The sequence below is a fragment of the Haemaphysalis longicornis genome, unplaced genomic scaffold (assembly GCF_048455015.1).
Source record: "Haemaphysalis longicornis isolate Haplotype H1 unplaced genomic scaffold, Haemaphysalis longicornis Haplotype H1 scaffold_64, whole genome shotgun sequence".
NCBI classification, from domain to species: domain Eukaryota; kingdom Metazoa; phylum Arthropoda; class Arachnida; order Ixodida; family Ixodidae; genus Haemaphysalis; species Haemaphysalis longicornis.
In genome coordinates this window covers 1,145,336-1,158,189 of record NW_027526415.1, presented here as the reverse complement: position 1 = coordinate 1,158,189, position 12,854 = coordinate 1,145,336, and the positions used below count along the sequence as shown (strand labels likewise).

Below are 12,854 nucleotides of genomic sequence, written 5' to 3'. Positions count from 1 at the left end.
GAACACACGGGCGTTCAAACTGAATATTTCAGTCCGCGTGAACCTACTCGCCTGATACCAAGCAATTCTACATTTATGTGTTGTCCCTAACTTCTCATTGTGCTTCTGCCATCACCACATCAAGTCTTGCTGTTTCGACGTCGCATATACATCTTGTGTGCGCGGTGGTCAAGTCAACTGGCTGAGCCCGCTGTTTCGAAGTAGTTTCCCGCTTTGGTTCCTTATGTTTCAAATGTAATCTTTGGAATAACGTCGTCGTCGTCATCATCATCATCATCATCGCCAGCCTATCTACGCCCACTGCAGGGCAAAGGCCTCTCCCATTATTCTCCAATTACCCCGGTCCTGTGCCAACTGTGACCAGTTTGTCCCTGTAAACTTCTTGATCTCATCCGCCCATCTAACTTTAACGTAACGTATCCGGAATAACGTAAATGGAGATAATTGGTCGAACGAAAATTTTGAAAAATAAAAAATAATAAAAATATTTACAAAAGTATGGAAAGTGGCAAAACGTATATGACGCATGGCATTTCCTCAATATTGAAGATTTCGCGAAAGTTTCACCTGTAATCGTTATAATAGCGTAATTGGAGAGTGCGTAATTGGTCGGACAGGATTTAGAAAAAAAAAAAAATTTGGCTGGAAAAAACTCACGCTCAAGATAGGCGACATAAGAATGCTACGCATTGGTGGATAATTCTCTGAAATTTTGCAGAATGTTTGAGGTAGCCGCTTATTTTTCTTATGTATTTCTACTGACGTACAGCCTTTCTCAACTGTATTTTTTTTTTGCGGCCTTTTTTTAAGCGACTCAGGATAAGCTTTCCAGAAACGAAGCGCTTGGTGCTGTTTGGGCTCGAGCGAACCAAAAATTATTTCCTGAGAAGCAACAGTTAAAATAGTGTGTGCGCACGGGGCGGCGGAGAAGCTGGCCGACGATTTCAACAAACAACGTAACCTACGGCTTAGGCCGGGTTCAGGCTGTTACCACAACTGTCGTAATAACTTTAAAGAATGACGTCATTTCACGTCTCAGCCAACCTAACGGCGTGACATGCCGTTTTTTTACGTCCATAGATCACGACACAGCTTTTGCGCCGGTAGTGTGAACATAGCCTTATCCAACCACAGCAGTTAAAAAAAGGGGGGGATAGCCGTATACTGTAAAAACGTAGACAGCGCCAACATTTTACGCTTTAAACAGCAATCAGAGCCGCAGTGCTGCAGAATTCCTCGCCCCTTTCCCCCTCTCTTTTCCTCCCCCCTCTCACCTGCGGCGTCACTTCACAAGTTTCACTAGCTTGGGAAGTGACGCCGCAGCCTTCACAAGTGACGCCGCAATCACTTCACAAGCTTCACTAGCTAGTCGTCGACGCGCCTGCCTCGCTATGCTCGGTTTCGAACTACGTACGAACAGGTTTTGCTGTGCTGCCATTTAAATTGTGTTTTGCTGTAAACGTCCTTCTTGCGTGAATGCAGCGCTCTTGCTTCCGCCACGTATACGGTAGGTGTTGACAGCCGAGCTGAGCTCGTCCGTTCGCGTTCGTCCTAAGAAATCGCGGCTGCCACCGCTGCAGCCATCGTCCGCCGAGCTTCATCTCGCCTTATAGGCTCGCGTGCGGGGTTGCCATCAATACCGAAACATCCGGAAACTTTAGGCGAGCGCCCCGATGTAGGCTATTTATGGGCTGCTTTGCCCCTCCGCCTATTCTCGCCGTGTATATGTATTTTTTAAAATCTTTCCCCGTTGTCTCTCGTACCTTGGGGAGCTTTTTGTCTGCGAACTCGTCATGCGCTGATCTTTAATTTGCGCTCTATTTGTGCTTAAGTCTGCGGCCCTGTTTTTTTTCTTCTGCAGAGAACTCGTTTTCAGCGAGCAGCATATTTTTGCTTGGTTTATTGCGGACGTTTATTATTGGGCGCGCGCTAATAGCATTCCTATAGCTGTGGCCTGTGCTCCAGCACGGTGGGTTCGTCACCTAGTGATTTACTCCAGCACGCCCGGACGTTCTGAGCTTGCAAACCGAATGATTGTTGAGTGATCGGGTATTCGGCCGAAGTGGACGTCATCGGTGACGTGACTGTGTGTGCTGACCTATCTCTTGGTGAGGCCATTACGTTTTGCATCAACGCAAACGTCGCAGGGGAGCAGCAGTGGTTGTAGTTTAATTTCGGGCTCAATGGTGCCGGCTGGTGAGCGGGCGCCGGTCCGGTGGGGAGCGTCCGCTAGTACGGGATGCCCTGGTCCTTGGTGGCTGCTCGCCGCCCAACAGAGACCGGCGCAGGCTTCATGAATCGTTGTTGTAGTGCTGTAGGTCTTGCCGAACTATTTTCTCTCACGAGATACGCATATTGATGCGCAGTGGACTTACAAAGGAAAATTGCGCCTGAGAGAGAATCTTCTAATCAGCTGGTGAAATCAACGATGGCTAAATACCTTACCCGATGTGCGCGTGGATGCAGGCGGAGGGGTTTCCCCGAGGAATAGGATTCCTTCGGGTGATCCTGGAGGCACCTTGTCCCAGAGATGCTCTTACTGGAGGGTTCTATGGTGGAGCCTGCAAAGAAACAGTGTTGCGTAGGCCGTGCCTACTCCCATGCGACGCAGAACGCCATCGTCATGGTTGCACAGGTAGTTCGGCATGCGGAAGTTTAAGTCATGGTCGGTAGTGTAAATTAGTGCGCAGTAATTGCGCGGGTTGGCTTAAAGGAAATCGGGAAATCAAAGGTTAATTGAGTCCAGGGGCGGTATTCTCGTAACTGTCCCTTTTGAAAACGTCCCATTTGAGTCCCTTTCATCGTGACGTACTGCAGGTTAAGCAGTGGGCGTTGGCAGTAGGTTTGTTGCGCTTGCGTTACGTCACTTCCGGTTGTTTGCTTTTAGCCAATCAGGGCTCGCCAAAAGGGACACTTTTGAAGGAAACGCAAAAGGGAGAAAACTCGAGAATACCGCCCCAGGTGTGAAAATTTCTTCTTTCCACTCACACAGACTAACTGGATATTGTGTTCGTGAATAAACCCGCGGATGTGGGAGAGTATTTTTTTCACGTACTTCGCTCACAAGCTCCGCCTGTGTGCCGTGTGGTGTACTAAGAAACTTAAAGGGGCGAGTTTGTAGCAGGCGTACATGGATTGTATGACAACAGCGCTTGTATGGTAGCGTCGTCTCGTGTTTTGCTTCGACAATCCAAGTCCGGAGTATTAATTCAGTCACGAAAATAGTAAGCTGTTCTGACTTGCATACGTTTACTTCGTGAAAGGCCGTGTGGTGTACTAAGAAACGTAAAGGAGCTAGTTTGTAGCGGGAGTACATGGATTGTATGAAAACAGCGTTTGTATGTATAGCGCCGTCTCGTATTTTGCTTGGACAATTTAAGTCCGGAGTAATAATTTAATTCAGTCACGAAAATAGTGCGCTGTTCTGACTTGCATAAGCTTACGTCTTGAAAGGAAACCGTGTCCTGAAGTAAAACATGTACTTAGGGGACATCTCCTAAACTGAAATTCCCTGAAGTAAAGCACGTACTTGTTCGCCTTGGTCGAATCACACGACTACGAAACTAAAACCACTGTTCCAAAAAAATCAGAAGGTTGGGGAAGGGGGTGGGGAGGGGGAGGGTGCTGGGTTAGAGAAATAAATCAAGCTTCGGGCCTCTAAGCCGTATGACATATCGTCAATTACCACCAAGATTGTGGCCCTTTTCGTTGCCGCCTTGGTTTGGAAGCGGCCGCTTTTCTGATAGCGGAACCTTCCTTCAAGTGCCTGGAACCGGGAGGCAGTGACCGTAAGCAGCGCCCCTCGTAATATGCGCTAACGACTATCGTCTATCAAATTATGTTCTCATCACCTCTCTATCCACCCCTACGTTTTCACTTCCCCCTTCCATGAACGATCAAGCCAAACATCTTGGCCGTTATCTGCTGCTAGAAATGGCGTACCGGAGACCCCGCCTTTTTATAGTGATTTCCCCCGTCCCTTCACATTAAGCGAACGCGGTCATCGCTTCGCTAATATTTTACGCTAAGCGGTTTTAATCTACTCTTTAGTCGATTTTATAAGCGCCCTAAACCGCTCACGTGCTTTTGAACCTTATTTTGAGGCCCTCGCCTTTTCCTCACGTCCTCGTGTCAAGTCTTTGGCGAAGTGAAGCGCGCTGGGGACGTTGCGTCTTGCAGGACAGGTCGGCCACGCGACCGCATCGCATCGTATTTAGCACAGGTCTGGAATATAAACTCTACCGATCGACCCACAACTATCCTCTTTTGAAACACACACCTCAGAGCGAGCGTACCCTATAGACGAAGTTTATACAGCAAGTACTTTCGTCTCGGGAATGTCACAGAAAATTTGCAAAAATGTGAAAAAGTGTTAACCTTGAGATGAAAGCAGCCTTACGTTTCCTGTCGTTTACAAAGAGCAGCTTGTCGTTTGCTAAGAGTGGGAGCAATGTTGCTGTCAGCATCTGTGGCTAATGTTTGTTAGAGAAATATAGAAGGCACAAAGAAACATTGCACGAAAAGTTTACTCACGTGATGTGGCAAATAAGCTGTCTCTAGTGCGATAGCACCACAGAATGTGACCGCCGTCCCCTCGCATACACACTTGTAATCTCTGCGCGTGTACCACTACAAGGACCCGTGGTAATGCCCGAATGCAAGGGTTGAGCCGCACGCCTGCTGAAATGAAACTACCGCATACTTGTCGTTTGTTGCATACTTGTCTGTAAATTTGAGGAAATTTATAGGTTTCGTCTACTTCCCGCGTCTCCTTAAAGTCAGCTTGTGGGCTTCTCGAACCTACGCAGCTTTCTAACAGGAAAGCACGCTTTACAGGCGACACTGTGCGGGCTGCTTGTGCATTGTTTGGCCACAGAAAACGTATAACGATGTAGATGCCATTAGAAACTCCGCAAAAAAAAAAAAAAGTAAACACAGAAAGGCAAGAAGCTAATCAAATGCCACGCTCATTCTGCGTGCGTGTGTTTCTCTGCGGACGCGGTACACGCCGCTTCAGTTTTGAACGCGCTTGCTTGAAGGGACACTTGTCACTATAATTGCAACACGTCTTCGTCGTCATGTTGCAGACCTATGTGCGTTCATAATATGTGTCTACTCCTGTCGCCGGTACATATAGATATACAGAATTTTTCAAACCTTAATCTTGCTGTGTTAAACTCAGATATGCTCACAGACAAATAAACAGACCTGAAGGACTTGGCTCTACACGCGTATGCGTATCATGAACCTCATCCACCACACCTTTCGAACACGCCCGTGTCGCTTAACGACTAATACATAGGGTTGTTCGTTTTGGGGTAAAACTTGATTTTATCCGATTGTTGCACCCCGAACACGTTTCCGGAAAATCGGGTGGAACCGGATTTCTCCCCGAATGGACCTTTTTCAAAGTAGCGATGTGCACGATCGCGGACTGTTGCCCGTCCGCCGTTCTCAGCCTTTACTTGCTGGAAGCAAGCCCCGAAAAAACACAGCTGTCGAACTCACTGGATATTGGCATGACTCAACCGCTCGCTTACCCTAGGCTGTTAAATGCTGCAGTGACGTTGTTGTGCCAAGCTAATGGAAGCTGCGGTGTCGAGATGACTTTCTCCCAGCTGAGATGATACGTTCAAAGATCGGACAGATCGCGAATAAACAGCGAATTTAAATGTTGCGCATGCAGACGATAACGTACGTAAACAAGGATGTGTAAAAAAAAAAAAGATGACCAGGATTTTGTGAATAAAATGATTCATTTGTTCAGTTATCAGTGCTCTTTACTGTCACCGTTACTGATCGATTTACCGAGAAACACCAAATTTCGGAGAGTATTTGCTAGAAAACCCTGATATATCCCCCCGATTACCATCTTGAAACAAACATTAGTTTTAACGCGTCAGAGTTAAGAAGAAGCTCGTGATACCTAATGATAAAATAAACTGCGTATTACTTATATAGTACATCTGTAGATTTAACCCGAAAAAAAAAGTATTTTAGAACGGTTTTACAAACAATAACCAGATTTCTCCCCGATTATCATTAAAAAAATAGCACCCAATTTTTAACCCCAGATTTAAAAACAAAAAAAAGATCAAACCCCGAAACTAACAATTCTGCTAATACACTGTACCGCTTTACGCGAGGTAGTCGGTTTGATTGCCGTCCGTGAAGGCATCCCTGATAGTGTTGAAGTGCTGTTAGCTTTCACAAGGCTAGGACTCGCACTAAAAAAAAAAAACGCGATCTACACCGATCATTAGCCCTGCCTCAGACCAACGTGCTTCGTATTGTAGCCGCCAATTCTGGGCCCTGAACCCCAACTTTCAATCCTGCTCCTATACTCGGTTACAACTCAAGAACGGCACCACCGCATGTAGTGTATCACTCCGCCAAAGCGCCGGACCCGTCACGTCAGTGTGCGCGCGTTTTGAAAGGGGTTTGCTGTGAATGCGTGATATCGTCTGCCTTGTCTCACGCAGTTTGTTTGTCGTCACTGGAGTCGTTTATAAGCATATTAAGTCCAAAAACTCACGGGAACGGCTCACGCCATGTTCAAAATATTCCCAGTAACGCCCTACTTGCGCCGCGCGGAGAAACATCCGGTTACGGTGATAAGGCACAGCGGCAACTTCCGGTGCCGTTCTTGTCTTACGACATGATAGTGCCACTACTAACCCTCGGGAGTGGTCGCCTTCTGTCTCCACCGTACACATCGAATTCCTTTTCCAGATTTGGCTCCATAAACTAACAGCGGAGCAAGCCCGATGCAAAGGGGCCGGATGAATCTTTTAGGGGCTGGGGCTGTTGGCGTCTCCTGTCGTCGTCGTCGTCATCGTCGTCATCGTCGTCTCATGTAGTAACGGTACTAAAAAACCGTGACAATCGTTTACGCCTTGCGTTAGAGAGCTTCATGCTTCGAAGACAAGAGACTTTTACAGCAAAGCTGTATACCTGCACCCCCCAACGGTTTCATCTCCGTTGGCAAAAACGCCAAGGTGCCAGGAATACATTTATACACTGCATGCTTCGCCCCTCCCCACGTTTTACGTTAGTGGAGATGGCCCGGGATTTTTTTTTTTTCCTGCTAGTGGGTGTGTTATACAGATGTGGAAGAAGGCGTAATAAGGGTGCAGTGGTAGGTTTATTAATGATATATATTTACAACGCACACAAACGTGTGCGTGTGTGTGTGCGCGCGTGCGTGCGTGTGTGTGCGTGCGGGGGGCGTTGGTGTTTGTGTGGGAGGGTTAGTGGGCAAGTTCGTGCGCGGTCTTGTTTCTTTGTTTGTTTACTCTGTGCTTTCGCGCCTTTGTGCACCTCCACAACCTATATGCTCACTCTGTTAACTCTTTCTGCGTTTTATTTATTCCCAAAAACGGGCTTAAATATCTTTCTTCTCTTTTTTCTTCTTCTTTTTTTTCCAGCGTGCTCGCTAGTGACGCTTGTGCAAGATGCGAAGGCGGTGCCCACACCGGCCGCGTCAAAGTGCTTCGTGGAGACGGCCATTCAGGAAACCCAGCTGTGCAGCAATGTCTTCAAGAAGCACGTCGCCGAAAAGCCATTAAACGCGTCGGACCCGAAAGACCTCAAGGAGGCCTGCTGGTGAGTTTGGCATTTGGTGTTCCGCGTCTGTGAATGGTTCACAGTGCTCCTATTGGTTGGTGGGATTTTCATATGTCCTATCCGGGCGAAAGACACATACCGAAACATAGTTGAGGCCCGCGAAGTTGTCGAGGTGCTTTTTAAAAATATATCGCATACAAACGCTGAAAACAAAATTTTGGGATGTTAAGAAATTCGAGGATGGAGATGCGAATGCTGACTGTCAACCTTTCTAATAGCTTTCTAGCGTTGCAATTAAAGAAAATGGGAACGGCGCTTGCAGTATGCGCGGAATAAGCGCCCTGAACTTGAGTAGGACCGCCACAGAAGAACGCCGACAAAGACAAAGCGAAGGAGATTGTTCTTATGCAGATTGGGAAGTATACAAATGAAAAATGTTAGTTTTATGTTTCAAGTTGTTTATTACGGGCTACAAGAAAAGTGGTAGGTTACGTCGTTACAACTAATGCACAAGCGTAGAGAAAGAGAAGCGTGCGTGCTCCGGTCGTATGTAACCCGAATCCTTGGGTTATGCGCCTGACGTTCGACCAATCGAGCTATACATCCCCTCTCTTTTTTCTACTGTTTATATTGCACAGAACATCTCTCTCTCTCTCTCTCTCTCTCTCTCTCTCTCTCTCTCTCTCTCTCTCTCTCTCTCTCTCTCTCTCTCTCTCTCTCTCTCTCTCTCTCTCTCTCTCTCTCTCTCTCTCTCTCTCTCTCTCTCTCTCTCTCTCTCATTTTATGTACAACTTTGCCAGGCCTAGACTCCAGAGCGTTCTCCAGGCCACCTCAGGCCGCACAACGAATACGAAGCCTTTTTCTTCTTCCTTCCGTCATCGTCAACTCAATGTGTACAGTGTCAAAAACTCAATTTAGGGAAAACGTTTCGTTCTACCCGTGGTTTTAATGCTGCTGCATAACGCATCATTTATTTATTTACCCAGCTGGTCGCACGCGTTAATACCTCGGGAAGACAGCCCATATAAGCCACTGGCAACGCGAAGATGCATAAACGGCTCTGGGCGTGCTGACTGTACCAACCCATTCATCCTGAAATCCCTATTGCAATTCCGAGTTGTCACCGTTCCAGTCCGTAAATTTCAGGGGCTGCATGCGAGGGTTCTATCCTGCATGCTAGTGGCCCTGCAGGTGAACTCTGTCTCTGCGTGGACTGCCCTTCGCCGCGCCTCGACATCAATTTCTCGATGAAATCTCGGTGAATGCCGCTTAGCTTTCGGGGTAGCAACCCAGTCGACGCACGGAGAAAAGCCGTGTGCTACGGCCGAATGGACCGACGCAGCTGTACAGCTGAATCGCGCCGGGACGTGCGTGCTGTGAGAAGAGAGCGGCCCCGGGGAACTTTACTGAACAAGCACGAGTGCGTAGGATTTGGGTCTGTGGGGGGGGGGGACGAGGGTGAGGGGAGAAGGTCGGAGTGCCTTCGCTTTCTCTCGGAGGGCAGCGCCTGCACGAGATAACGGGGGCAGCGGAAGGAACACGGAATCCTTGCATATCACCCGGCGCGATCAATAACGTCTTGTACGCCGGGCGTGTATTAGGAGGGAGGAGTTGGCAAGTTGCCAGTGGAGGCCGGGAAATAATGGATTAGAGGAAGGGAACGGGCCACGTCTCGGCGAGGCTTCGTACTCTTTCTTTCTTCGGTTGTTGCGCTCTACGTCCTATTTTTTGGCCCTGTTTTCTATAGCGTCTCCCGGATCGGAGCCGTAATAGCTCTCTAGACGTCCGAGGCAGGCGAGTTTACGATGGAGGGAGGCCTCTTCCTACGCGTCCACTTTCCCATCGTATTCCAGCTTAAGAAAATAGCAATGTTCGGGTGAGGGGTGGGGAGGGGAGGGGATCTCTTTCTTCTTGGCGCTTGATGTACCACTTTCCCCGGCCACTGTGTGAGGTCCGCCGCCCTCTCTTTCCCTTATTCGCCCCATTTCTTGCGGCGATGCGGATGGCGACGCGAAAAAGGCAGGCCTTCGTCTCGTCCGGGCCGCGACGTGCGGCCGAAGAAGAGGCTGCAGTCAGCGGCTTCGGTGCGGGGCCCATCGATTGACCAACGGCCCAGTCATAAAACGCCGAACCGCAAACGACGCGGACATATCTCCGTATACCAAGCGGCAGCCGCGTCAACGCGACGCGCAATCGTTTTTTTTTTCCTTCTTTTTTTTTTTTTTTTTTCTCTGCTACGCAGACCCGGGAGGAGCCGCAGAGAGCGGTCACCGCGGGTTTAACTCTCGCGTCGCTCGTTGGGATTCCGTTGAGTAGCCTGATCGCGGGAACGCGTAAGTGTGAGTGTTTGTGGATGCTTGGGGCTGTTGCTTGGAACGCGATGGGAATAGCAATTGCCGAAGTTCGTTGGCTATCGAAAAAATGAAGGAAGTTCGCACCAACGCGTAAGACCTGAAAGTAGCGAAGCTGTAATAAACCTTCACGACCATCACGACGATTTAAGTACACGATTGCCGCCCATTTGCTTCTTCTCCGCTGCCGCAACGACATTTACTGCATCATTATTGCTATAAGTGTTAGCTTCCTTCATTTTTTTTTTTTTTTTTGAAGTCATAATCAGTGGGCATCACCTTGGAGGAGCGTATGCTATGACGTGTCTTTCTCGTTCCGGAAAGTGTTGCCACAATTACGGCGAAAGCTGGAGTTCTTCTTTTTTTTTTTTTTTTTTTGCTAATTTTTGCCAATTTCCTTAATGGGTATGCTCGTTTTGGCCAATCTTGGCCAATCACCCTGAGTGGTATGCGCGGCATTTGCTTGGTGTTTTTGACTGCGGACACGAAAAATTACGATTTGCCAAACAGCTGCGCTATAATTAATAGCCCGTTTTTCCCAGTGCCTGCCACCTTTTTTAACACGCAAACGGGAAGTTAAACTTTCGGTCAATTCGCGGGGGTGCTGCGAAATACTGATTTGTAAAACCTTTTTTTTTTTTTTTTCCGCAGCTCACGGAAGTGGAGTTACATTAGAAAAAGACAGCTGGGAACGTGCGCGTTGACAAAAGCAGAACATTAAAGAAACTAGCCGAGGAGTACTGCGGGTCAAAATAAATTAACGGCTGTCCGTTCGTTTCATGCTTCACGTGCCGACAGTGAGGGAGGGGCCTTTCGGGGTGGCTCCGTCTTGCCTATCCCGCCCAAATCCTTAAATAACGCCCTGAGCTACACCCCAAGGCACGGTAAACATTTATTCAGTCAATCTGGCGGCGTGAAGCGCGCGTGATGTGAATGAGAAAGCGAAAAGAAAAGGGGGAAGGGGTGATTTGCATTGATGATTGGTCCAAAAAGGTTTGCTTAGATCGATACTTTGGGGACGGAACGAATTCGGCTAACGCTCCCGTTTTAATCCAAGATTCAACCAGTTGGCAAGCCTCATGGCGTTTGAAGCGTATAAAGCACTTTTTTTTTATCTGTCAGCTATGCGCTCTCGCACGTAGCATGTCCTTTCAGCCCCACCACCGACGTCAGGGAGTCGCCTTTTGTCTTTCGATTGCCTTGGCAGCTCGCGCCCGTCAGAGGAGCAATATCGTCCAAATCTGGCCGTTTAACTTTCTTCCGTGATGCGTCAAAATGCGATTTGGACCGCTTCCCCGCCCCGCCGGAACTCAAGGCTTCCGCGGATGGCAGGGCAAACAGACAGGGCCAGGAGAATATAGCGGGAGATGGAAATCATTCTCGGGCGACAACCGGCGAAAGCTTCCGAAGACCAAAAGTGCCGACGGAGAGAGAGAGAGAAAAAAAAGGCAAATAAAGCGGCCGACAACAGCGAGTTGTGTACCCTGTATATACGTAGGACGGCAAAGTAAGAAAAATAAATGTAGAGGTAGGGCAGAGAAATAAGAAAAAAAGAATTGTTAGTGGAAAAACCGCGGGAAAAAATTCTGCGCGTATTTTTTTTCGTTTTTTTTTTTTCGTTGTTTTCGTTCGCTGTTCGGCGACAGTTTTACGCTCGGATTCCAATCCAGCTTTTCGCTCGAGTTGTTCGCTGAGCGGAACGGCAAAATGGCGCATCGCCTTTTTCTCCTGTCGTACGCGCCTTGCCGTGTCGTTCTTTTCTTTTTGTCTTTCAGTGTTTTTGCAAGTTGCAGTGTGAAAGCGAGAAAACTAGGGGACCAATAAACGGGCCGGGAAGAACGCATGCAGAAGCCGTGCGTGTTGGACGCAAAAACTCGAGCAACCCTCTCCCTCCCTCCCTCCCTCCCTCCCTCCCTCCCTCCCTCCCTCCCTCCCTCCCTCCTTCCTTCTCTCTCTCTCTCTCTCTCTCTCTCTCTCTCTCTCTCTCTCTCTCTCTCTCTCTCTCTCTCTCTCTCTCTCTCTCTCTCTCTATCTATCTCTCTCTCTCTCTGCGGGAGGTACAGATTTATGTTACAAGTTTTATTCTTTTTTGTGTGAGTGGCCTTTCGATTGCTTTGTAATTCTTCGTTTCAGGACTTGTTGCGGTAGGGTGCCCGTGTTATTCAGACAGAAATGTACGCCAATAAGCGGCGGCTGTCAATCGTCAGAGCCCCTTAATTGCGCTTTGCGTGTATGAATTGTAAAAAAAGAGAAAAACTGAAGCACTAGACACTGTAATTTCAAATTGAATGTAGAATAACCATATTTTCGCCTGGGTTCGTTCCAAAATTGTTTTTTTTTTGTATAGGTGACAATCTGTCATCAAGCCTTAATAATTTGATCAGCTCTATCGCAATCTTTGTCGACATCCGAATGAAATATTTGTTTGTTTTCTTGAATAGGCAGCGGAGGTAACCGACTACCTTTATTACGAACTCCACGGACACCGCAAAAAAACTTAAATTGACTGATTTTATAATTACGCAAGAATCACGAGAACAGCCTTGTTATTAGTCCGCAAGACGTGTTCAGAATCTCGACGGTCGTCCCCAATTTGAGAGTACTACCCGGGTTGGCTTGATAGTTGAGAATAATCGCTAAAATCGGAGCCTGAAGCGCCCACCACGGAAACTGCTTACACGGCGTTGTGCCTATCAAGGAAGGTTGAGGACCTGGGGAAAAAAAAGGGGGGGGCGGGGGATGGGTACGTTGGCGCGAGTCTCGGCTGAACTGCCGCTTTATCGAGGGACTCGGGGGCGATGCCGCCGACATAGTGCAGAGCACGGCGGTGTTGTGGCGGGGAAATTTCTGAATTTTATCGAGAAATGGTGATCACCTCGATGCTTTTCTTATTTGAAAAAACTTCCACTTAACCGATATAGTGTGTTCTAGCTTCGA

At 48.1% G+C, this 12,854-nt stretch overlaps 1 protein-coding gene across 1 annotated transcript in view; it reads left to right on the top strand.

Annotated features, from left to right (window-relative positions):
- Positions 1-12,854, top strand: part of LOC144144182 (uncharacterized) — a 304,890-nt gene that overhangs the window by 228,754 nt on the left and 63,282 nt on the right. The window contains exon 2 of the mRNA XM_077675547.1: positions 7,428-7,605. Coding sequence (XP_077531673.1) covers positions 7,428-7,605 — 178 coding nt within the window. The remainder of the gene's footprint in view (positions 1-7,427; positions 7,606-12,854) is intronic.